The 23,378-nt window shown below is 53.3% G+C and overlaps 1 protein-coding gene and 1 long non-coding RNA gene across 9 annotated transcripts in view; one reads left to right on the forward strand and one right to left on the reverse strand.

Moving 5' to 3' along the window:
* Positions 1–896, forward strand: part of LOC108397694 (uncharacterized) — a 15,936-nt gene extending 15,040 nt beyond the window's left edge. For 2 of the 4 annotated variants that reach the window (XR_012125459.1, XR_001853250.3), the window contains exon 3: positions 764–896. This is a non-coding gene — a long non-coding RNA (uncharacterized lncRNA). The remainder of the gene's footprint in view (positions 1–763) is intronic. The other 2 variants (XR_012125461.1, XR_012125460.1) reach the window with 1 other exon arrangement.
* Positions 782–23,335, reverse strand: MSI1 (musashi RNA binding protein 1). Of its 5 annotated transcripts, none has more exons than XM_036993538.2 (15): positions 23,152–23,328; positions 22,942–22,982; positions 22,303–22,384; positions 22,120–22,204; positions 19,141–19,182; positions 17,470–17,562; positions 13,905–13,953; positions 12,686–12,768; positions 12,088–12,205; positions 9,572–9,652; positions 8,302–8,358; positions 5,453–5,521; positions 4,467–4,621; positions 3,955–4,018; positions 785–2,663 (listed from the first exon to the last, which is right to left on the reverse strand). In XM_036993538.2, exons 1-14 carry the CDS (start codon positions 23,208–23,210, stop codon positions 3,977–3,979), a joined length of 1,056 nt encoding a protein of 351 aa, XP_036849433.1. In that variant the 5' UTR covers positions 23,211–23,328; the 3' UTR covers positions 785–2,663; positions 3,955–3,976. The 5 variants fall into 5 exon arrangements, with proteins under 5 accessions (XP_036849435.1, XP_036849434.1, XP_036849433.1 ...); XM_036993537.2 differs by having other exon boundaries at positions 787–2,663; positions 4,467–4,654; XM_036993540.2 differs by lacking the exon at positions 8,302–8,358 and having other exon boundaries at positions 782–2,663.
* Positions 23,336–23,378: the final 43 nt, after the last annotated feature.

The raw sequence follows: 23,378 nt of genomic DNA on the forward strand, positions 1-23,378 counted from the left end.
ACACATCTAACCATTGACCTATACCTGCCCTGAGCTGAGCTGGTTTCTCCACCTTACTTTCTTAGGATTCTTTTTGGGTCAAAGGCAAACCAAAAATGTACCATTTTTAAGTGTAGCACTCAGTGGCATTAATTATATTCACCATGTTGTGCAACCATCACCAGGATCTATTTCCAAAACTTTTTCATTATCCCAGACAGAAACTCTGTAACCATTAAGGAATAACTCCCCATTTCTTCCTCCCCAGCCCCTGGGAGCGTCTGATCTACATTCTGTCCCAATGAATTTGACTATCTGAGGTCCCTCATATAAGCAGAACCATACACACATTTGCCCACTTGCATCTGGCTTCTTCCATTCATCGTAACGTCTTCAAGGCTCACCCATATTGCAGCATGGGTCAGCACTTCCTTTTTATGGCTGAATAATATTCCACTGTATGGATATATGTGTATCCACTCATCTGTTGTTGATCACTTGGATTGCTTCCCCATTTTAGCTGTTGTGAGTAATGCTACTATTAACATTGCTGTACAAGTATCTGTTTTTGACTCCCGGCTTTCAATTCCTTTTGGTATATACCTAGGAGGGAAATTCTGAGTCCTATAGTAATTCAATGTTTAATTTTTTGAGGAACCACCCAAGCGTTTTCCACAATAGCTGCACCATTTTACATCCCACCAGCAATGCAGAGGGGTTCCATTTTCTCCCATTTGTAATTTCCCATGGTTTTTGTTTGTTTTTATAATGGCCATGCTAATAGGTGTGAAGTGGTATCCCATTACCAGTGCCAAGCTTTGAGGCTGGTCAAGAAGTTGGAGATGGAAGCCGATCAAGTGAAGACTATTCTGGAGGAAGAGAGAAGGGAAGGGAAAACGGTACCATTGAGGTACGGAGATCTGAATGCACAGGTGGAGACACAAGACACAAGCCCGGCACCATTTTCAAATAATTTATTAGGAATTTAAAACTGAAAATAAAACCTGGAAAAAGAAGTTACAGATGTGGAGAGAAGAGACACCAGAGGGTGGTAACTTGCCGGCTTCGAAACACCGTGTAACATCTTTTAAAAAAATTCCCCAAACAAATCAGAAAACAGAATTCCAGGGCCCTGAGCCATGGTTGGGTCCCCTGGGGTGGGAGTGGGAGTCACAGGAAGGGGAGGAGAGGGAAGCTAAGTCTCTCCTGACTCAGCTCAAACGTGTAAAAAATTAAAAATAAAACCCAATAAAATGCAGCTTCTCTTTTATTAGGAAACATCAAAAAAAAAAAAAACACCACGAACAGCCGCGTATCTCAGTAACAAAGATTATTGCTTTGTGTTCTCAGGGCTAATAGGTTAAGCACCTCAGACAATTAACTCTCCAAAGGGGGTTTTAAGGGGTGGGGGACTGTGATGCAGAAGGGAGCTTAGGTCCCCAGCCTCAGATCTGGGGGAGAAGGGGAAGGAAACAGGATGACAGCAGGTGGGCCTCAGCCCTGCCACGCCAGCCAGGTCACTCAGTTCATGAAGTCAGACCCTTTGAAGGGGACTTGGGGGTAGGGAGCTGCCAAGGGGCTTTGGCCATGGGACCAACCCGGTGGGAAACTTCAGTGAGAGAATGTGGGGTTCCCTGAGAAGCCCTTTGCTTTCCCCTGGGGTCCGCCCCTTCCCAAAGTGCCCCCTGATGCCCACTCATGGCAGGGCTCAGAGCAGAAAACATGAAGGCCCAGCCTAGGCCGGGGGCTGGGGGAGACCTTTAGAGAGTTAATTTCTTTCCAGCAGTGGCTCTGGGCGAGCCCTGCTCTTTGCCTCCCCCCTTGCCCCCACAGTGGGTTTTTGGGGTGAGCAGGCCCAAGGCCTGAGAGCGGGCCTGCCTCAGCCACAGTTGAGGCCTGCAAGCTTACAGTAACGGTGTCTGAGGAGGAGACAGAAATGGGGGAGTGGGGGAGACCTTTGCCAGGTGGGGTCAGGCAATGCCCTCACCCCCAAGGGGTCTGAGAGAGAGGTGGGGGCTTCGCCTCACAGTATTTACATATGATACAGGACAGGATGGTCCAGGGGCTTGGCCTGGCCCTACTCAGCCCTGTCCTCCTCTCCAGGGCTGGAGGGAGGTGGCCAGGGGTCCACACCCACATAGACATTTTGTTCTCAGCTGGTGGGGGGCACCTGGCCCCTTGCCCCCTGCGGCCTGGGACTTCACATTCACAAACCTAGAAATAGTTTAAAAAACAGTTCTTTAAAAAAAACAAAAAAACGGAAGAGGAAAGGAAAAATCAAAATAAAAAACAAGGGTTGGGGCTGCGTCCTGTGGCAGGCGCCCTCCGCCCTCACTCTAGCTATGCACAAATACAAAAGCCTTCTTCGGGTCGGGGTCCTATGGGGGCGCGACAGGGAGGTAGGGGCACAGACCCAAGAGGGGAGGTAGGGTGGGCAACCGGCTAATCCAAAATAAATAAAAGCGGGCAGGAGAGGGCAGGTGAGGGGCGAAGGGTGGAAGTGTGGGAGGTTAGTAGGGGAGCCGGACGTTGTCCAGAGGCAGCAGGGCAGGCGCTGGGCCCGGGGGGGGGGGGCCTGCAGAAGCGGTTCGAGTTGCTGCAGGAGAGGAGACGACGGCTGCGGCTGAGGTGTCCGTCCCCTCACTGGCTCACTCCTGGTCCTCAGTCGGCCACAGGCTGGGGTGCTGGAACACAGCAGGAGGCTCTGGGGGCCCTGGTGTCCTGCCCTTGCCCCGTCTCTTGGGGGCCCCCACAGCACGCGATGGCAATGCCCTCACATAAGGCCCCTTCCCTAATGCCTTCCTGGAAGGGCTTTGTTCCCACACTTGCTGGATTTGGAATGGCTGGATTTATTCAAGTGTCCGTTCCTCAGAGGTGTCTTCTGTGACTCCCTAATCCAAAGTAGCCCCCTCCCACACAATTTGGAATTATCTCATTTTTCACTTCATTATTGTCTGTGGAATGAGAGAGGGCCCTTGTCCCTCTTACATAGCTGACCCCTGAACAATAGGGAGTGGGTGGGCTAGGGGCCTTGACACCCACCTCCATGCAATGGAAAACCCCAGTGTAACTTTTGACTGCCCCAAACTTAACTATTAATAGCCTACCACTGATTGGAAGCCTTACTGATAACATAGTCAATTAACACATATTTTGTACGTGTATTTTCAACTGTATTCTTACAATAAAGTAAGCAAGAGAGAAGAAAATATTAAGCAAATATAAGGAAAAGGAAATACATTTTCCAGTACTGCACTGTATTTATTGAACAAAATCTGCTTATAAGTGGACCTGCACAGTTCAAACCCGGGTTGTTCGGGGGTCAACTCTACATCCCTCTTTCCTGGAAAAGTACTCAATAAATAGCTGTTTGAATGAATGAATGAATGAACAAAATGCCATGGGGTCACACAGTACCCACCATCATGACTGTGTAGAGTTATCTATCTCTTGCTCTCTGTATATGTATGTATGTTGATAATACCCTGTTTTAACTGCTGTGTAATATTCCACTGCATGCATGTACTCTAATTTACTTAATCACTTTCCTGTGAATGGTCATTTCAGTTATTTGAAACTTTTAAAATAAATGCCTGGAAGTGGAATCATTGGGCCAAGGGCACAAATGTTTAAAATCTGATAAACACTGTCAGTGTGTCCTTTGGAAACTCTGAGTCAATTTACACGCTGTTTCCCCTAAACCTTTATCAATGCTGGACGTTAACAATCTGAAAAAGTCTTTGCCTGACAGGTGACATGTGCTGCCTCATTGTTTCCATTGACGTATTTTATGTGGCAGGTTGCACAGCTTTTCATTTTCGTTGACCACTGCTGGTATGAAGGTCTGTCCCCACCGTGACTCCCAGGACTGTGAGCTCTGTGTTTGCAGGGATGGCGTCTATGTCCCAGACTGGGCAACCCAGAACCAGCCTCCCTAGTGCCACCTCTACCCAAAGCACCAGCCCACCTCCTCACCTCCTGCCACCTGTATCCTGCTTCAGTGGTACCCATTGGTGAAAGCTGTGGCAATCAAGGGGCCCTGGAAGAAAAGAATTTGACTCCTAGATTCCTGAGGGAACCCAAGAAAGCCAGGGGCCCTTCCCTCTACCTCAGGGAATCTGGGGGGGCACACACGCTTCTTCAGGCCTGCCCATATCACCCCCACTGCAGACCCATTGAAAGATTCCCCAGGATAGGACCTGGAGAACCACACATAACCCTTACCTTGGTTAAATCAGGGCACCCCTGAGCCAGAATCTAGCCTCCATGTGGGCAGAAATGGTGAGTCTTGTTTGTATAATACCCCCAGAGCCCATCTAATGCCTGGCATACAGAGGGTGATCATTAAATGCCCACTGAATGAATGATAATCCCCACTTGGCGACACTCTTTCTCCATCCATCATGCCTCAGCTTCCTTCTGCCCCTGAAGACAGACCAGGCCTCTCCCTCCTCCAACTTCAGGGTCCTCCAGGACCAGGCACTCACCCCAAGGCTGTGGCCGAAGCCGGTGCTGGGGGCGGGGCTGGCAGCACTGATGTAACTGCTGACCCCCGAGTCCTGGTTGGCTGCCCCATAGAGCTCAGCCATGGGGCCGGGGCTGGTGGTCCCCAGGAAGCCCCCTGTGCGGCTGGGAGTTGAACCTGGAGGGGGAGCCATCGTCCAGGGGTGAGAGCCTGGCAACCCAGAAAGAAGACAGTGATAGCCCCGGCGCCCACTGCTGCCCCACGGCACCCCCTCAAACCTGTTCCACCCACCCTGACCTCGACCCTTCCTCTCCTTCACCCCCACTTCCCAGAAGGGCCTTTGAGTCCACCTCCTGGAGACCTTGCCGAGTCCACGCCCACCCAGCCCTAGTCCAGGCCCCCATCATCTCGTCTGACCACTCAGCCACCTGATCTCTAGGTCTCCATTCTTGAGCCCTTTCAAATCTTTCCCTCGCTGCAGCTGAGTGCATCTTCTACAATAGACGCCACTCCGCTGCTTAACATGTCATGAAGGACCTTGTTCCTCCTGCCTCCTTCCCTGCACTCCCCACTCCCGCACTCTACCCAAGCTAACTGGCCTCCAAGCCTTTGCATATGCTATTCCTTCTGCTGGGAACACTTTTCCTCTTCTTCGCTTTTAAGTTGGAAGTTAAAAGGCCCTTCCTCCGGGAAGACTTCCCAAGAGGCCCTGGCTGAGAGCTCCTCTGGTATCTGGCTTCCCCTGGTGGAGCAGTATGAGCCTTCAGAATTATTGCCATTTCAGTACACAATGACCCCCACCAGCCTGTTAGGCCTGGAGGGCAGAGACCACATCAGTCTCCTCTGTGGCCTGCTTGCAGGTGCTCAATGAGTACTTGTTGAGTGAGTGAAAAAATAAAAGGGGTGAGAAATAAATGGACAGGGGTGGCAGTGGCTACCTCGCCTCCCCTCTGGGCTTCTCCACCCCCTGCACCCCTTCCCTGCTGCCTGCACCCTGAAAGGCCTCACCGGTCCCTCGAACCACAGCTGCTGCAGCCGCCGCCGCCGCCATTGGTCCATAAGCAGTGAGAGGAATGGCTGAAAGGAAAGCACGGCACTTCAGCAGGGCCATCAGGGGACAGAGGCGGATGAAGGAGGCCCCTCGGGCAGAGCCTCTCCAGCCTTACCCACCTCAAGGGGCTCAGTGCAGCCCCAGGGCCAAGGCACAGAGGGCTCTCTGGGGCTGCCATCCATGCCCTGACCCACCAGATGGATGGAGAAAGGCAGGAGAAAGGAGGCTTTCCTAGTGATTGGCTCAGCCTCTGTTGTCCCCTTAACTCAAGAGACACACTTGAACAACCCAAACTCAGAGGATGGGAGCGGGGTGCCCCACCTTGAGCTGCTCTGAGCACTGCCCCCTTCTCCCAAGAGTGCCCTCGGCTGAACAGGGGCCCAGAGGTATTCCGGAATTTACGTCCCTCATCCCAACCCAGGCCCAGTGCAGCCAGAGACTGGCTGACACCGGATACAGAAAGCCAGGCCTGTTGCCTCAAGGTGGGATGATCTGGGGTGCAGTGCATGCCCCCGAGTCCCTGTGGGATCAGGCTGGAGGCCCCAGCTGCCTGTTGCTCCCTCTGCTGCCTGTCCTGTTTCCCTCACTTCCCTTCTCCTGAGAGCACGCCCTCCACTGTAGGCCCCCAATTCCCTGCCTCGGGGTCCCCAACTACCACCCGGCCAGAAATGACCTTTCCCTGCCCCCAATTCCCTCGACCCTATCCTCTGATCTGCTGCTCTTCAGGCACAGGGATCCTTCATCCTTGTCTGCATCTGCCTCCAGCCTCACTTCCACAGTGCCTAGCACCCTGCCTTGTACACAGGGGGTGTTTCCTAAGTGTTGCCTGAAGGAGTAGAAGGACCTCTGCTTTAAGAACCTGGGGGCTTGAGCCCGGAGCTCCCTCGGGCTGGAGGATGGTGGGCAGCTCCGCCCCCTGCTTGGTCTCGCCGTTGCAGCCCCTGGGAAGCTACCACTCCGCTAAAGCCAGTGTCTCGTCGGCATCTGCCTTTAGGAACACCAGCCTCTCATCCCAAGATGCGTCCCCCAGGGCTGTTTTGGTAACCCTTATCCTGAAACGGAACCCAACCTGGGGCAAGGGACCCCGAAAAGGCCCCTGAAAATCCTTGGCAAGACCACTGGGCTGGGGGATTAAAGTCTAGGAAAGCGTGGTTCCTGCACCATGGAGGACCTTGCCTAAGAGCTTCATACTGTCGGCTCTTTCTCAATTGGACTTCTCCTCTGAGAAGCCTTCCTTCCTTGACCATCATTGCTAAACCAGCCTCCTTGTCCCCTATCCTAACACCTCAGCACACCTCCCTGTTTTATTTTCATGGTGGAATTTCTCACCTTCTGAAAGCATCGTATTTATTTGTTTACTTGTTTATTGCTGTCTCCTTCCCCTAAGGGGGCAGGGACCCTCCCTCACTCACTGCTATATCCCTACTGCCTGGAACAGCATTTGGCACAATAAATATCTCTTGGATATTATGTGTGTTTCACCCACATCTCCTGAAGGTAAGAGAAAAGTTCAGACCCCAGGATTCCAGGGTAGACTTCCTCCCCTGCCAACATGTTTGCAGAGGGAACATTTCTTCTCTCAGTTCGTTAGGGGCAGAGGCTGGGCTCTTAGGTCTGGTTTTGGTCCATTTAGGCATTTCCATGAAGCAAAGTCAGTGAGCAAGTGCTTATCACAACTGTAACGAATTACTTGTTTGTATAATAAGAATTTGTTTCTCTCTGCAGGCTGGCAAGTTCTACTGAAAGCAGGTCCTGGTTCTGTCTTTGCCTCCGCTCTGCCCCCCAGGGCCTGGCACAGCATCCCACACAGTAGGTCCTCAACACAGAGTTCTCAAAGGAGTAGACAAGACTCCCCTTGTGCATCCCCCACTGCTGCTCAAATCCTCACTCTGCTCAGAAAAAAGCCTCTATCACCTCGCCTCCAGGACTCCCTCCCCTTCTCCAACCCATGTTTTTGCCCCATCTGGAGGGACCCTTGAGCACCCCTTGGAAGGAAGGTCTCATCTAAAGCAGCATCCATGCTCACGTCCTCCACACATGGCCAGGTTTGGGGGGGAGAGTCTGGGGTGAGGGGTGGGGAGAAGCAGGTTGAAGAGAGAAAAAAACCCCTTGCAGCCCACCTGTCTACACAGGCACCGCCCTTCGGAGCTGAGCTGATTGGCCCAAGTGAAAGCTTCAGCTGCAAAAATGGCTCCTGATGGCCAACCCCTTCATCCCACTTGCCCAGAGGTTGCCAGTGGGCAGCCTGAGGACTGGGGTTAGCCCTCTAACATGTTTCGCTTGGCCTGCAGTGGTTTTTAAAAATTTGGAATTTGTTGCCAACATTTGAAAATTTCATCTGAAAGCAAGCGCTGGGTGTCTGGCTTCTCTTGGAAAATGAGACTGAAAGTACTGACCTGCATCCCCTCCTGGCAAGGGTTTGCTGGCAGGAAGTGCAGACATGCTCCCTCCAGTTTGCCCAAGTCCCCACCCAGCCCACTCTGCTCTGAGTCTGAGACCCTTGTTTCTTCACCGCTGGATCCCAGAACCTACATGGTGCCTGACACGTGGAAGGTGCTAAATAAATATTTGCTAAATGGATGAATGAGTGACTTTGCCTCCATCTGCTGGGCTTGGCCCCATGTCCCACCCTTAAGGGCCAGGCCATAGAGCTACACAGACTGGCCAATGCCCAGGCAGTCTGCTATATCCCCACAGCTGGGCGGGCAGGAGAAAAGGGTCCTGCTAGCTTTCCCCGGGAGGGTCCCTGGGTCCTTCTCTTTCTCCCCATGTGGCCTGTGAGGTGTATGAAATCTGAGCGACTGACCTGTAAGCTCGGGGAGGACTGGGGCGTTCGGGAGAGGGGTCCGCTCTACACGGAATTCTAAAATGAAACATAAAACAGCTTAGGAAGATGCAGGGGATGCCCTCTGGGCATGGCCCAGGGAAGACAAATGCACCCACAGGGACACTGGGTTGGGGGATAGGCCATGCATAGGACCCAAGAGCTGGGGATGGGGGAGCAAGATCCCCAGCAGACAAGGGTGGGGAAGGAGACATAGATGCAGAGGACAGACAGAGAGAGGCAGAGTTGCCACCTATACCCTGGGCACAGGGCAATGCTGGAGCTACCATTCCCAGTGTTTCTTAAAGGGCTTGAGATGGCACCAAAACATCTCCCAGAATCCTCCTCGTCCCTATTTCTTGGAGTAAGGAGGAGGCGCAGAGGCAGCGTTAGTAAAAAAACAATGGCCCTCGAGCAGATGGGACTCAGGTTCAAGTCCCAGCTCCCCGACTTCCTAGCCAAGTCATCTTAGTAATTCTTACTTCTCACCTACAAGACGGGGGTACACATCCCTCCCCCGTGAGACTGCTGTCAGGATTAGATAACATAATTACATACAGGATTCCAAGCCTGACAGCCCCAAGGCAAATGATGAAGTGCTCAGGGACCCTCTAAAAAAATAAGACCAAAAAAAAAAAAGCCTTGCAAAAATTTGATACTTGATATTTCAAAGAAAACAACATTGAATAGTTGTCATGGGAAAGTTCAGAACTTTGTTGGGCTTCCTGCCACTTAATTGAAACTCTAGTGTTATTTTTATTTTGAATTACAAATGAGGGTGGTGAGCATCATGGTTTTAAATTGTTTTCACCGTCAGGGTCTCAGAAGGTCTTGTTGGCCTTGAAAGGGCTCAGTGTAGTACTGCTCGTGGTGAGCGTGCACATAAGGACACAACCAAACACTGGCTCCTGGGGAGGCCCCTGCCACAAGCCCGATGCCCTCTTTGGTGGAAGTGGCAACCCCAGAGTCAGGTGGGGAGGAGAGAAGGGCAGGAGGCAGGCAGACATAGGCCTAGGAGAGGACCATGCCATGTAGGGCCACTGGGAGCCCCTGTGCCCAGCTCCTGGGGAGGGGTGAAGAGGGAGGGGTGGATGGGTGGGGAGGCACTCCTTCCTCAGACATGCCCTTCCTTCCAAGCCCCCCGCAGGCAGACCCCACCCAACCATGCACCCCCCAGACACCACCCTGAAGAGTCACACTGCCCAGGAATGGGGGACATGCTGGTAGCAAGGAGACGCCAAGCAGGACTTACCGGGGAACTGGTAGGTGTAGCCAGGGGCCAGGCCTGTATAACTCCGGCTGGCGTAGGTCGTAGCTTGGAAACCAGGGTAACCTGATAGGGTAAGAGGGCTGGTCAGATGCCTCACTGACAGCTCAGACCCTGCTCCTTTCCCTCCCCACCTTGTATCACGAGTAATGGTCCTTTATATTTGCCAAATACCTTCTGCATGCCAAGCACTGTGCTAAGCCTACTGCACACTTTATTCTCCCCTCAAACAAGGATTCTCTCCTCACCAGAATCCTAAGAGGTAGGTACTATTAAGAACTCCATTTTACAAATAAGGAAACTGAGGCTCAGATAAGTGACACTGATTGGCTGAGAAAAAAACAGGCCCTTACCAAGGCCCTTCATCCTCTGGCTCCTGCCTCTCTCCTGTCCTTGCCTACACTGTCTCTTACTCACTCTGCTCTAGCCACATTGGCTTCCCTGCTGCTTCTCAAATTCACCAAGCCCTTTTCCACCTCAGGGCCTTTGCACATGTTATTTCCTCTCTACCCCCAGGTTTTCACACGACTGTGTCCTTCTCATTGTCCAAGTGTCAGCTCAAATGCCACCTCTTCAGAAAGGTCATCATCCCAGGAGAGTCCTCCCTCCCGTCAGTTACAAGATTGATCCCTTCACCTTGGTTTTTCCCATTCATAGCACTAATGATCATCATCTGAACTTATCCCAGAATTTCTTTAAGTGTCAGCTTTGTCTTCTCCATCTTTTATTGCTGCATCTCCAGCACCAGCACAGTGCCTGATACTTAGTATGCATCTAATTAATAATATTTGAAGCTTTGAAAGAAATATCTTATAGTAAGAATGGTATAATTGGGATTCAAATTCAGATCTGACTGGCTCCAAGTCTCTTAACTACCATTCTTACTACTTGTTAGAGGTTTTCTTTTTCTTTCTTCCTTTTTTTTTTCACTTTTTAAATGGGGTGAAACCAGTGAATGAGTCACCTTGTGACAACTGAATGCAATACCTGGCTCTAGCTTGGGTCTTGTTCTGGTAGGCAAAAATGCTATAAAGAACATTATTGGGCCAACTGATAAAATTGGAAAATAGCTGGCAGAATTAAAGTATTGTATCAGTACAAACTTATTAAGTTGATAATCATAATGTGGTTTCATGAGAGAATATCTCTAATCTTAGGAAATACACACTGATGTATTTAAGGGTAAAGAGTCATGATGCATGTAACTTACTCTCAAATTATTCAGAGAAAAGAACTGCAAGTGCGTGCATGTATATGCCCATATGTATGTATACACATACACACACAGCGCAAATGATAAAGCAAATGGGGTACAAAGTTAACAGTAGGTGAATCTAGCAAAGGGTATTAGAATGTTCTTTGTACTACTTTATTTTTGCAACTCTTCTGAAAGTTTGAAATCATTTCCAAATAAAAAGTTAAAAAAAAAAACTTTTAAGAGAAGACAGTGCCCCAACCACTCTATCTGTAATCCCAGTCCTGACCCTCTAGGCCATGCCACGCCCACTCCTTTGAATTCCCAGAGCACCCCACTACCTGGCATGAACACTCCCTTGTGTACACATCTTGTCTCTTTAGGGAGACTGTGAGCTTCCCAGGGGCTCAGCTCAAATTTTCCACCCTCAGTCATGGCCCCAAGCAACTGCTAACTCGTGCTCAACTTCCAAGGCTCATGGCGGCCTTCAGCTCCTCCAGGGACCGGCAGGTGGGTTTAGGTGCCTCCCACTCCAGTCACACACAGCCACCAATCGTTCTGTGGTGTCACTGCCCATTTACTCCTGTCTCCCACCTGACGAGAAATCCCATGAAGGCAGGTCCTGCCTCTCAGAAGCTGATCAATAAACATTAGCTGAATGGACAAGAAAAAGATGCCTTCTTTTTGCCTTCCCAAAGGCCTTTGGGACTTTCTAAATGCTGTTCCCTCTGCCTAAAACACTTTTTCCCTTCCTTTCTCCCCTGCCCCTCAGACACCCCATAATTAGTTCCTACTCAACCCTCAGATTCAGCTTAAGTATAACTTCTTTTCTGGCTTCTCCAAGACTTGGTCAGGTTCCTTATGACCATGCTCCCCTGGCACCCTACACTTCTCCATCCTAAACCTATTTATTTATATTTTTACTTATTTGTTTTCCCTCCCAGATTATAAAGATCCAAGCAAAGTCACTTGTACTTCCTGGCATAGTTCGTGGCATTTATTGTTGCTCAATAACTATTTTTTGGACGGATGGATGAATGGACCAATGAATGGATGGATGGACAGAAGAACCAATTAATAAGCAACTGGATCATTCTTCTGGCCACCACCAGAGGGCAGCACCTCACAACCAAATCACCCCACCTTTGGTAGAACTGCCAGATGTGAGGTCCTTAGTCCCCACTCAGGCCAAATGACTCAGACAGGAGGGCAGACCACAGAGGAGATGCAACACCCACACTGCCTCTGGTAACCCCTGGAGCAGTTCCGGGCAGGAAGAAGCCACAGGTGCGAGCCTAGCACATACCCAGCATGCCTATGCCCAGCATGAAGGCGTCCATTCCATAGGGCATAACTCGAGACCTCCCCCGGGCCGAGCCTGTGGGGGACATCACCTCTTTTGGCTGAGCTTTCTTACATTCCACCTGCAACAAGACGTGATGGTCATTCCCTCCTACAGACTAAAGGCCACCCACCCTCCCTGTTTCCTGGCAGGTCTCTTTATTGTTAATTTCATAGTTATCATTTATGGAGCCATCACTATGTGCTAGATTGTGTAAATGGCTTTGCACGCAATAGTTCATCAAATGCTTACACTAAGAGGTACTACTGCCACTCTCATTTCCCAAATGAGGAAACTGAGGCTCAGAGAAGGTAAGTCACCTGCCCAATGACCAGACTAGCAAGCGGTGGAGTAAGGATTTTAACCCAGGTCTCGGACTCCACCAAGCCATGCTTTTTAACCACCACGGGAATTGCCTTCCTACCCAGATTATCAGGGGGTGGGCAAACTGGCTCTGTTCGTGTGAGGCCGCTCTGTCTGCCTCCAGAACCTCCAAGCATCCCTGGCTGGCTCAGCCTGGTGCCCCATCTCTCTCTGTACACCTCCATCCAATCCTTCTCACCATTTTGTTGTTGATTTCATGGAAGTGGATTTCACACACTTTCTCCACGATGTCCTCGCTCTCGAATGTGACAAACCCGAACCCTATGGGGCAAAGGCAGGGTCAGAACCAAGGCTCATGGCCAAAATCCAGCCTTCAGTCACACCACCACCATCATTCCTCTCTTGCAGGCAAATGTCTGAGAATCAACGAAAGGCCCTGCCCACAGTCTGGGAACCTCTCAGTTACTCTGTTAGCGGAGACACAGTTTGTTGCTAACAAATTACAGATGTAAAAGTAAGACTCAGTGTAAGTGAAGTGACTTGCCCAAGGTCACACCACAAGTTAGAAAGCTGTCGTGAAAACACACTCAATATGCCTTTTCTTTCCCTCATATGCTTTCCAAAGAGAGAAGAACACACACACACACTCACTTAAACTTACACAAAGGTATACATGCCCAAACATGTTTGTACAAAGTCACTCATATGCATGACATGTAGGTACACACACAGGTACATATATACATAGGGACATACATCACACAGTGTCCACGAAAGCCCCCACATGTGCATAGATACCCTACACACCAGTCATTCACAAATATTCAGACACAGACACCTGCACACACACACACACACACACACACACACACACAGCACATAATCCAAACCTAAAACAGGCTAAAACTCCCAAAGCCCTTAAGTAACTGCAGAAACAACTCCTCCTCCTCCCTGGTGTGCCCCAGGGGCTAGAAGGGGATTTCTCAGAAGACAAGGCCCTTGAAAGAAAAACAACCAGGCAGTGCAAACACTGCTGCCCAGCTGCTCACAGGTTCAGGGGCAAGGGGACAGGGGCTGGGAGCTGGGCTCCGCCCATGGGCGGGGCACTGGCAGAAGCAGCTTGTGGAGTCAGCCTGACCCTGGGGCAGCCTGGCCTGAGCTCTGGTTACCAGGGACAAGGTAAGCCCTGGCAGACAGCGGCTGGGTGGGGGTGGAGGGCTCAGTTTAAGTGGGGGGAGGTTGCTCCTCTGCTCCTCTCTGGTGTCTGCAGTTCGGCAGTTTCTAGCACAGGAAACAGTGGGACAAAAGCCTTCTGTAAGGCCAGGCCCTGGAGAGGATGCAGATCCTCAGGGATAGGATGTCAGGAGGCGAGATGAAAGGGCAGCTGTGACCTGCAGCCCCCTGGCTGACCACAGGCCCCCAGCCTGGCCTGGGAAGGGGGAGGGGGCCATACTCACCTCGGTGCCGGTTGGTGGTTTTGTCAAACATTAGCATGGCATCGTCCACCTGAAACAGAGCCTGCCATGGAGCACCCACCAGATACCAGAGGACCCACCACCCAGAGGCAGGAGCTCCCACACTCACTCCCCCCTTGCTCAGTCTGCACTTTATCTTAAACTTGTTCCCTGTGTAGGGCACAGCTTTCCATCTGCAATCCACCGGATGCCCAGCAGTACCAGATTCTCAATGGACCAGCCTGTATATATTAAGCACCAAATATTTGCCTGGCACTTTGCCCCATCACCCTCTCCATATTTCCTGCATGGTAAGAGTCTCATTTTATAGATAAGGAAATGGGCTCAGAGAGGTGAAGTCACCTGCCTAAGGTCACACAGCAAATCCTAGACCCAGCTCAGGAGGAGAAGGCACAGAGTGGGTGCTAGAAGATTTAGGGGAGTAAGATAGAAACACAGCAGCTAAAGCCTTTTCACTTTTTGCAGAGGCCAGGAGGACAGCAGCTGCTCCAGCCAGACTTGACTCTCATCTCCTGGTATAGATCTTTTCCACTAATTGAGGTTTCCTTTTGCTAGAGGCTATAATAAAAGCAAGTAGAGTCCAGTGCCTAGGCTGCTTGCCTCCCACTGCCTGGGGGAGGGGAAAGGGTCTACATCATCCCCTCCCTTGGACCCCGTCTTCTCTTCTTGCTACTCCTTCAAGGCATCCTCTTGGATACTGCACAGCCAAGGGCCTTAGCTTCATCTCCTTCCCTGTGCCTACAACTGGTGCTTCCTCTGCACCCTCTTAATTCTTCAGCCAATGTCAGCTATTTCATGGGGTTAAACTAAGGTCTAATTCATCCTCGGTGGAAATCAAGGGCTGTCTCTGCTACATCCCAACACACACACACACACACACACACACACACACTCCAGCTGCCAACCCACCCCCAAATGATGAGACACCCCAGGGATGAAGGAAAACTTCCAGAGCCCATGGGGCACAGCCTATTCCCCACTCTCCTTCACTCTCTTTCCAGACCATCATCTGACTCAGGGAAGTGGAAAGGCATTAAATAGGGTGGTCCTCCAGCTCTCCTTAGGCACCAAGCTGTACCAGACCTCTGACTTCCCCCTGGGTGAACCAGGACCTCACTGAGGCAGGAGGCGGCTGGGTCCCTGGAGAAGCTGAGGGAAATGACCCTCCCTGTCCAAGGAGCTTCCTGCCCTAGAGTCCTGCAGCAGAATGCTACCCTCACTCCTATCCTATAGACCCATTCTGAGCTCCAATCCCAAATCAGCTAGATTATCCAAACAGGACAGACGCCAGGCTCAGCACATCTTCCCTACCCCCTCGATAAAACAATGGAAAAGAGCAACCAAGAAAGGAGGGCTGTGATCAAAACACAGGCTTTGAGTAGGACAGGCTAGAATTGGGATCCTAGATCCTGCATTTGCTGGTTGGGTAACTCTGGGCAAGTGGCTTTATGTCTCCGTGCCCAGGTCCCTGTCTGTAAAATGGGCATAACAGTCTCTCTCACATAGGGAGTCAAATAAGAGAGCGCTTGTTAACACTTAACTCACAATACCTGGGATACACTAAGTGCTTGATAAGTAACAGCTATTATAACCTTTATTAAGGAGGGGCTTGCCCAGAGTCCCACTGGGGAGAGTAGCAAAGCAAGAGAGAGAACAGCCCAATACCTCTGGCTTTAAAGGTTCCACAAGCCCAGTGCCTGTGTCAGTAATGACCATGGCCATTCTACTGAGCACCTTGACTTGTGCTCCAATAATTTTTGAATGAATGAATGAATGAAAGCCACACCTCCTTCCTAATCCTACCACTTTGAGTTCCTGCCTGACCCACAAACTGATTCAACCCACATCCACAGCCCTCTGGCCTTCCCAACCTTCCAGCTCCACCAACCCTGGCCCCCCATAACCTTCAACCCAGCCTTGGCTGGACAGCCCCCTAGTGGGCTGAGGCCAGGCCAGGGAGCAAGTTAAGTGGCGGAGGATCCCGGGGACCCCCACGGGTGTCCCCTCCTGGGGCCAGCTGAGGGGAGGAGGCTCCCAGCCCAGTGTCCTTAATAGGCTTTGGTCTCCATGGGAACCCCGGGGCAGGGGGGCTCGCGCAGGGGGAGGGGAGGCGGCCGAGGCCTGCTGACCAGTGGGAGCCGCCAAGTTCGGCGGCCGCTAAGCCTGAGTGGCAGCCATGGCGGCTGACCATTGTTCCCCCCTCGGCGGCGGCCCCCGATCCGGGCGGGGGGCCCCCCGCCGCGGGGCCCTTGGCATTCCCGGCTGTCCCCCGCGCTCCCTGGCAGCCTATTCTCCGGCTCCCCCTGGCCTCCCCGGGCCGGTTTCACATGCCAACGCCGATTTAGGCCCGAACAAAAGACGCGGCCGCTGACGGCTTCTCCTGGGGCCCGGTTGTCATGGCAACGCCGGCCCCGGGGGCAGGCGGCCTCCAATCACAGCTGCTGGATCAGATTAGTGCGAGCTCTAATGCTCGGCGCTCAGACACAAAGACACCCCGCCGGAGCCGAGCGGGCCTGCTGCTTCCCAGGAGCGCCCTTCCCTCTGGGGCCCAGGCCACCGACCTGCCCTCCGTCCTGTGCCCAGGTCCCCACGGAGTCGCCCGAGCCTAGGCCTCTGGCCCCCACGCCGCCAGCATCCACCGGCCAGGGGACCTCCCACTGTCTCTCCTGCCACCCTAGAGATGAGGCTGGAAACCCACCCAGGCCTCAGCTCACATCTATCTCATTCCCAAGCCATGGTCTCCCTTGCGCCTTGCCTAACAGGCAACTGAAAAATGCCAATGGGAAGGAAAATAGAGGCCCAGCCTCTAGCCTGTCTCATGGAAGATCGCAGACCTCAGCACTAAGCACAGCAGCCCTGCTTCACCCCACTCAAAACATGACCCCCTCTTTGCAATCTCCCCGTGGGACCTTGACATTCACGTTACTCACCTCTCTGGGGACACCTATTGTCTGATGCCTCCACATCTCCTACTTCTTCATAGACTAAATGGCCCAGAAATTTAGGCTTGATGCACCTCAGAGCCAACAGCCAATCCTCTGGGCCTGATCAGGAATTTGGGGTGCCCTCTTCAGTCTCCCATATAGCTTGGGGATCAGCATCACCCCCACCCCAGCTCTTACCTGTGCAAGCAGGGTGCTGAGTGCAATTGGGAGTCATTTTTATTGCCTCCTTATCATTCTCACCAGGAAAGAGTCAGGGGAGGTATAACCGCCCGTGGCCTGGACAGGTGCAAACTCCCAGGAGGCCAAGGGGTGGCTGGATTGAACTGGCTATGGGAGCACAGCCTCCCTAGGGAGAATGAAGATAAGCCAGAGAAAAACACAGCGGACAGGCAACAACAGCGACAGCTACTGTGTGGCTTCTCTCCCTCGGGATGTGTCCAGAGGCTGAGGCCTGGCCTCAACCACAAAAGAACCCAGCCTCCTTTTCACCTTGTGCAGGAATTGCAGTAACCTGGCTGGACTCTGCTTGCTACCAACCAATTCTACAGGGCTTTCACAGCCCCAGCAAGCACCCCAAGCAAGCACCCCCAGTTTTGACCCACCTTCCCGAACTGCTCAAAATACTGCTTCACGTCCTCTACTGTGGTGTTCACTGATAGCCCCCCTACGAAGATCTTCTTGGTTCGAGTCACCATCTGTTAGGGGGAGGGAATGAAAAAGAGGGCATCTGAGTCCTGTGGCCTACCGCCACCAGCAGGGGCTTGAGCTCTCCTGCCAGGGCGCCAGCTGACAAGCTATCTGTGGCCCCAGCTACTCGGAAGCCCCCCTCCCCAGCTCCCCCTTGGACCTCCACCTCTAGGCCTGTCACAGGCAGCTGTGCACCCCACACTGTGGCTGTGCCTCCCTCCCTTGGGTCTGTGTCTGGAAAATGCCTTCTGAAAGGACCCACAGAGACAATGGAGCAGGTTATGACCCAGACCTAACTCAAAGACCCCCCCTGCACCCCTGGGAAAGGCTAAGGACCATCAGAGGGATCCCTTGAACTCAATGCCGACATTTTCCTCATCAAACTCCTCCCAACCCAACCTCTGGCAGCCCCGTGGCCCCAGTGCTGTTTTAGGAAGAACACATGGTCCTAATTACCCCAGGAGCGCATGGCTAATCCACGGCAATTCCCAGCCCCATCCTAACACTAAAGCACCTTCTGTCACCAAACTGCTTAATGGAATTAACCCAATTCCAACCATGTGCTCCCTGGTGTGGCTTCCTTCGAATACCTGCTCCATAATTGCTTTCAGGCCCTCTGCTGGACCCTTCCAGAGATGCCCCTTTCCTGTTTCCCAAAACTTGTCCCTCTTCCTTCTCTGTGGCAGAAACTGGGAGCCATGGTGGGACCCACTGGCTCAAAATATTAAAGCATGCTAGTTCCTACCCACCATCTTGCAATAGGGGAAACAGAGATCTCCTGGAGAGGGGCCTAGTCCTAGGACACATGGGAAGCCGGCAGATTCAGTGGTTCTTGACTCCCTGTACCACAATCAGCCATCTGGCCTGTCCTGTATTCAACTGCTTAAAAATTAAGCTAAGGCCAGTTGCCTTGGGACCTGGAATAGAATCTCAGGCCCTTGCCCTGCACCCAAGTTTCGAGTGCTATATAGCTCTGCTTAGAAACCTGTTTTCTGCATACCCAGAAAAACTCGCCACAACACCAGGGAAAGAGAGCACTTGGGAGGGCAGCCACAGTCATCCAAGTTGAAAGACAACAGGTGATAGACTCTAAGGACTCCGGTCCTTTCTCTCTCTGCAAGCCCAACACACTACACCTCAGAGGTCAGAAGGTGACAGGTGGTGGGTGTGGTGGGGGGTGTCAGAGGTAGTTCCCTGTCTGATTCTAGCTCAGCCTCAGGAGGTAAGTCTGTCCTGGGTTTGACACCCCAGAGGTACTGGGCATAAAGACTATGATCCATGAGGTCAGAATATGACTCAGGGTCCACAGTGTACTAGCTTCAAATACAGGACTAAGAATCCCCTGGTGGGTTCCCCCTTCTCCCAAAACAGGACGCAGCCTCCTTCCCAGTCCACCCTAGAGTACAGATGGAAAGATGCATGATGTCTTTAATCCACAGAGCAAGGACATCAAGAATCTCCCCTCCTTCCATCCCAGTCCATTCCAGGAATACTCCAGAGGTTCCAGAAGCTTCTTCCACAGAAGGGAAGGCTGGGAAAAATCACTGTCCATGGTAACAGAGCTCCTCCCAGACAGACACACCTACCTTAGGCTGTGCTCGCCGAGGAAAGGCCACCTTGGGATCAATCTGCAAGAGAAGGAAGAGGGAAAGGGGCCTTGGTTATTATACTTCAGATGTGACCACACAGCCTTCAGTGCTGAGGACCTCTCTGATTCCAGGACACAGAAGTGACAGAAACCACAGCCTGTGGCAGGAAAGCATCACGGTGAAGCACTTAGGCCCTGGAGCCAGGCTGTTGGGTTCAAATCTCATTTACACTGCTTCCCATGTGAGACCTTGGGCAAGTTACTTAACTTCCCTGAGCTGCAGGGTCCAGCTCACCTGCAAAATGGGCAAAAAGTAACATCCACCTCAAAGGGGTCTACAGATTATTTAAGATAATGCTTACAAAACACTTGGCATGATGTCTCACTGACAGCAAGAACTCAAAAAAAGTAAGCAAAATCTTAGATTCCTTCAAGCACTGGGTATATTGAGGGCCTCCCCCAACTAACTGACTTCACACAGATACCTGTCTAGGTGAGGTATGTGATCCAGACTTTGAAAGCCTTTGGAATGGAAATACTTTTTGGTTCAAGATAAGAGTTCATAAAACAACAGGATTCAGTTCTGTTTCCCCAATACTATCAACATCTAACAGTCTTCCTTGAGGCTGCAAGCAAACAGGCCCCTGATAACCCAACGAGGCTTGGTATGAAGCAGAGCACAGACTCTGATGACATGCAAGGGCCCAGGACTTGGACTCAGTTACTTTAGGTCCCCAGCCAAACCTGTAATCTTGGTAACTCACCTGACCCTACCCCCCTGCCCAAGCCTCAATTCCCTCATCTGCAAAGTGGGGACAATCACATCCACTTTTCCCAGGGGCAACTGTGGGGAATCAAATGAGATAAGGTGGTGAAAGCAGCCCTTTGTGAACAGCCCTCATTGCACAAACAAAGGTGCTATTACCAGCAGGCCACCTTTGCCCTTGGCTGTGAACAAGCAGAGGGGAAAAGCAAGATGCACCTGGGTACTCCTGGGAGAACTACACCCATACTGACGACAAAGAGCAAAAGCCAGCACACAAGACACTGATCAACACAGAACGCATGAGGCCTGGTCATGCCAGAGTTTCTTGCTACCCACATGGGTGGATACCACGCAGAAGTTCATCAGCCAATCACAGGGAAGATCTATCTTTTCCCAAAGTTCCTTCCATTCAAAACTCAGCCTCATTCTAGGCAACTAACTCTGGTTCCTCTATGCCTGAATGGCACAAACCAGGGAACGGTCTCCTACAGGCTTCCCCACTGGAATCTGCCCACAGAGAAGCAACTTCCAAAATCCACACTGGGGCAATGTGTCCTATCCCCCAAAGTCCCACTGGGCTCCAGGGAAAATCACAGCAGCCCATTTCCCCCATCTCAAGGTATGTAGCACCTCTATAGACATTTCTGTCCTTCTCTTTCTCCTGGCAGCCTTCCCAGCCACGAGAGCACACCTCAGACAGTCCCCCCTGCACAGACCCTGATGGGGAGATGGTACCCAAGCCACATCCCACAGACCCACACATGCCCGTTCCTTGACATACCCCACCTCCACTCTGACTCACAGCTGGCAACATAAATAAAACCCAACAAGTAAATAAAAGGTGAAAGTCAGAACCCAAAATAGACACCCCACAATAAACCTTCCTCCCACCCCACCCCCTTTCCCAGGCCAGAGAACACCAAACACAAAGCCCTCGCCCTTTTGGAATCTTGATCCTCAGAAGGGTATCTATCTTCAGCTCCTTTCTCCCTTCACTCTTGTCCTCTTATACACCTTCCATACCCCTGCCCCGACTCCCAACCCCAGCCCCAGCCCCTAAATCTCTGCTTCCTGAGCGCTGCAGAAGGCAGCAGTGCTTTCTGAGGACAGGGGATGGTAGGAGAACAGACAGCTTGATGGCAGATAATCACCAAAAACAATAGGCCACTGTCTCTCCATTCCCAGCTTGGGTCACTCGGTCTGCGCCAAGAAGATCCTTTCAGAACCGGAAAAGTTGAGGCCTGGCCTCATTTGCTCATGACTGCGAGCAGGAGTGGGAGCCACTGGGCAGAGGTAACAGTAGCCTGGGACAGACAGTAATTTAACAAATTCTTGGGCACAACCAGCTATTGTTGCAGGTAAGCAGGAGCCAGTGACTGACCCAAGCTGGGAGGCCCAGAGTTGGAGGAAGAGTCGGGGAGTGTGGAGAGAGATCACACTGTCCCGGTCTCCTGGCAAAGGGTCACCCCATCACAGAGTAACTCCCCGGACTTTCTCCTCTTCCCTCTCCCTTGGAACCAGGGCCTGGGCCAGCGCCCCCTGCAGGGCCCAAGACACCAGGGAACAGAGGGCCTGCAGCAAAATGTTGCAGGAGTTTGAATGCCCAACTTGCTTCCTCAGACTGAGCCCTCAGGAGGGTTGTTCCCAATCAAGCTGGCTCCCTTCTCATAAATCCCTTCCTGGGCAAGGCAGGTTCTTGTCTTTCACACAAAGCAGGGAGCTCATAGACCAAAAGTCAGGGGAGGGAGGGAGGACGGAAAGGAGGGGCTTTTTCAGTGATGCTTTGCCATTGGTCTGGAATGGGGGGGGGAGAGCCAAATACTAGTTGGGAGTTCGGAGAAGCCGCGGGGTGGGTCACTGCAGCCCTGACTCACCCAATTTGGGCTAGAGGAGGGACCTGGCCCCACCCCAAGCTCCTCTCTGAGGCATCAAGATGAGTACACACAGGGAAGGCACGGTAGCTGCTCCTTCCCCCGCCAGTACCAGAGGGGTTGGGGGGATGTAGCATGTCATCGCAGGCCTAGGATTCTTCTCCTCCCTCTCCCCCCAACTCCAGTGACAAAGTTTCAGAGCGTGGCAGCCCTTCTGCTCACAAAAAACTCCCTCATTCCTTAAGGACCCCGTCCAACTGACCTGTGGGGAGAGTCCTGACCCTCTCCTCCGGCGGCCTCCCTCTCCCAAAGGACCCCCTTAGCCCGGAGGGCCACTCACTGTTTTGGAGTCGAGCTCGTGCCGCGATTGCGCCAGCACTTTATCCACCCCCGCCTGGTCCATGAAAGTGACGAAGCCGAAACCCCTGCGCGCCGTAGTGAGGGAGAGGCAGATGGTTACAAGGCAGTGAGTGGCGGTGGAGGGGGGCGAGCCGGGAGCAGGAGGAGGGGGTGAGGGGCTCACCTGGATCTCTTGGTCAGGGGGTCCCGCATCACCAGACACTCCTTCACCTCCCCGAATTGGCCAAAGTATTCGCGCAGACCTTCTGTAACCACACAGCCGCCTTCGGACCAGTCCGGGCCCCGCGCCCTTCCCCCCTCCCCCGTCCTTTGCCCCCGGTGACCCCGGCGCAGCCCGGCCGCCCCCGCGCCAAGCAGCGTCCGCGCTCTCCACTGCCCCCCCTTCCCAGCCCTCACCCGCCTCCCGTGGAGCCTCCTGGCGCCCACGGGGGCTCCAGGAAGCTGAGGGCCAAGCTGGGCTGGAGGGGGACGGCTCCGGCCGGGTTCCCGCCGCTCGGGGAGCCGCCTCACAAAAGTTTGAGCCGCAGGTGCGAGCGGAGTTGGCTCTGCCGCCGGCGGGTCCCGGGGGCCCAGCCCACCCCACGATGCCCCCTGAACCCCTCTATCTCCTCCCCTCCACTCTCTGGGCCGTGCGCGCTCGCCGATCGTCCTGCTTTCTCGGGGTACCCGGGCGGGGCACGAAAGAGGGCGCGGGGGCGCCCAGGGTCAGCAGGGCGCAGGGCCTGGCTGGGGTGTCCGGTTCCGGGGCGCCGGGGGTCCGGCGTTCACTGCCGGGCCGGCGGGCGCTCCCGGGCTCGCTCACCCTGCGTGGTCTGCCAACTGAGTCCCCCGATGAACATCTTGCTGCGGGAGGAGGAGAGACACAAAGGGCCCGCGTGAGCGCCGGGCGCCAGGGCGCAGGGGGCGCGGGCCCGGGCCCCGGGGAGGCCCGGCCCGACCCGGATCGGCCATGTTGTCGAGGCCGGGGCGGGCGCGGGCCGGGCAGGCTGGGCCGGGCCGGGCCGGGCCGTACCAGGGGTCGTGCGGCGAGTCCGGGGAGGCGAGGCCGGGCTGGGGCGCGTCAGTCTCCATCGGGAGCCGCGGGCGGCGCGGGCAGCGGAGCGGCGGCGGCGGCAGCGCTCGGCGCGGGGCAGATGAGGAGCGCGGCGAAGGGGGCCGGACGGACAGGCCATGCTGCCCCCTCCCCCGACCCCGCTCGGGCGGGCGGGCGGGCGGGGACGGCCGAGGGGAGGGCCCGCC

This window comes from Manis javanica, chromosome 15 (genome assembly GCF_040802235.1).
Source record: "Manis javanica isolate MJ-LG chromosome 15, MJ_LKY, whole genome shotgun sequence".
Lineage (NCBI taxonomy): Eukaryota > Metazoa > Chordata > Mammalia > Pholidota > Manidae > Manis > Manis javanica.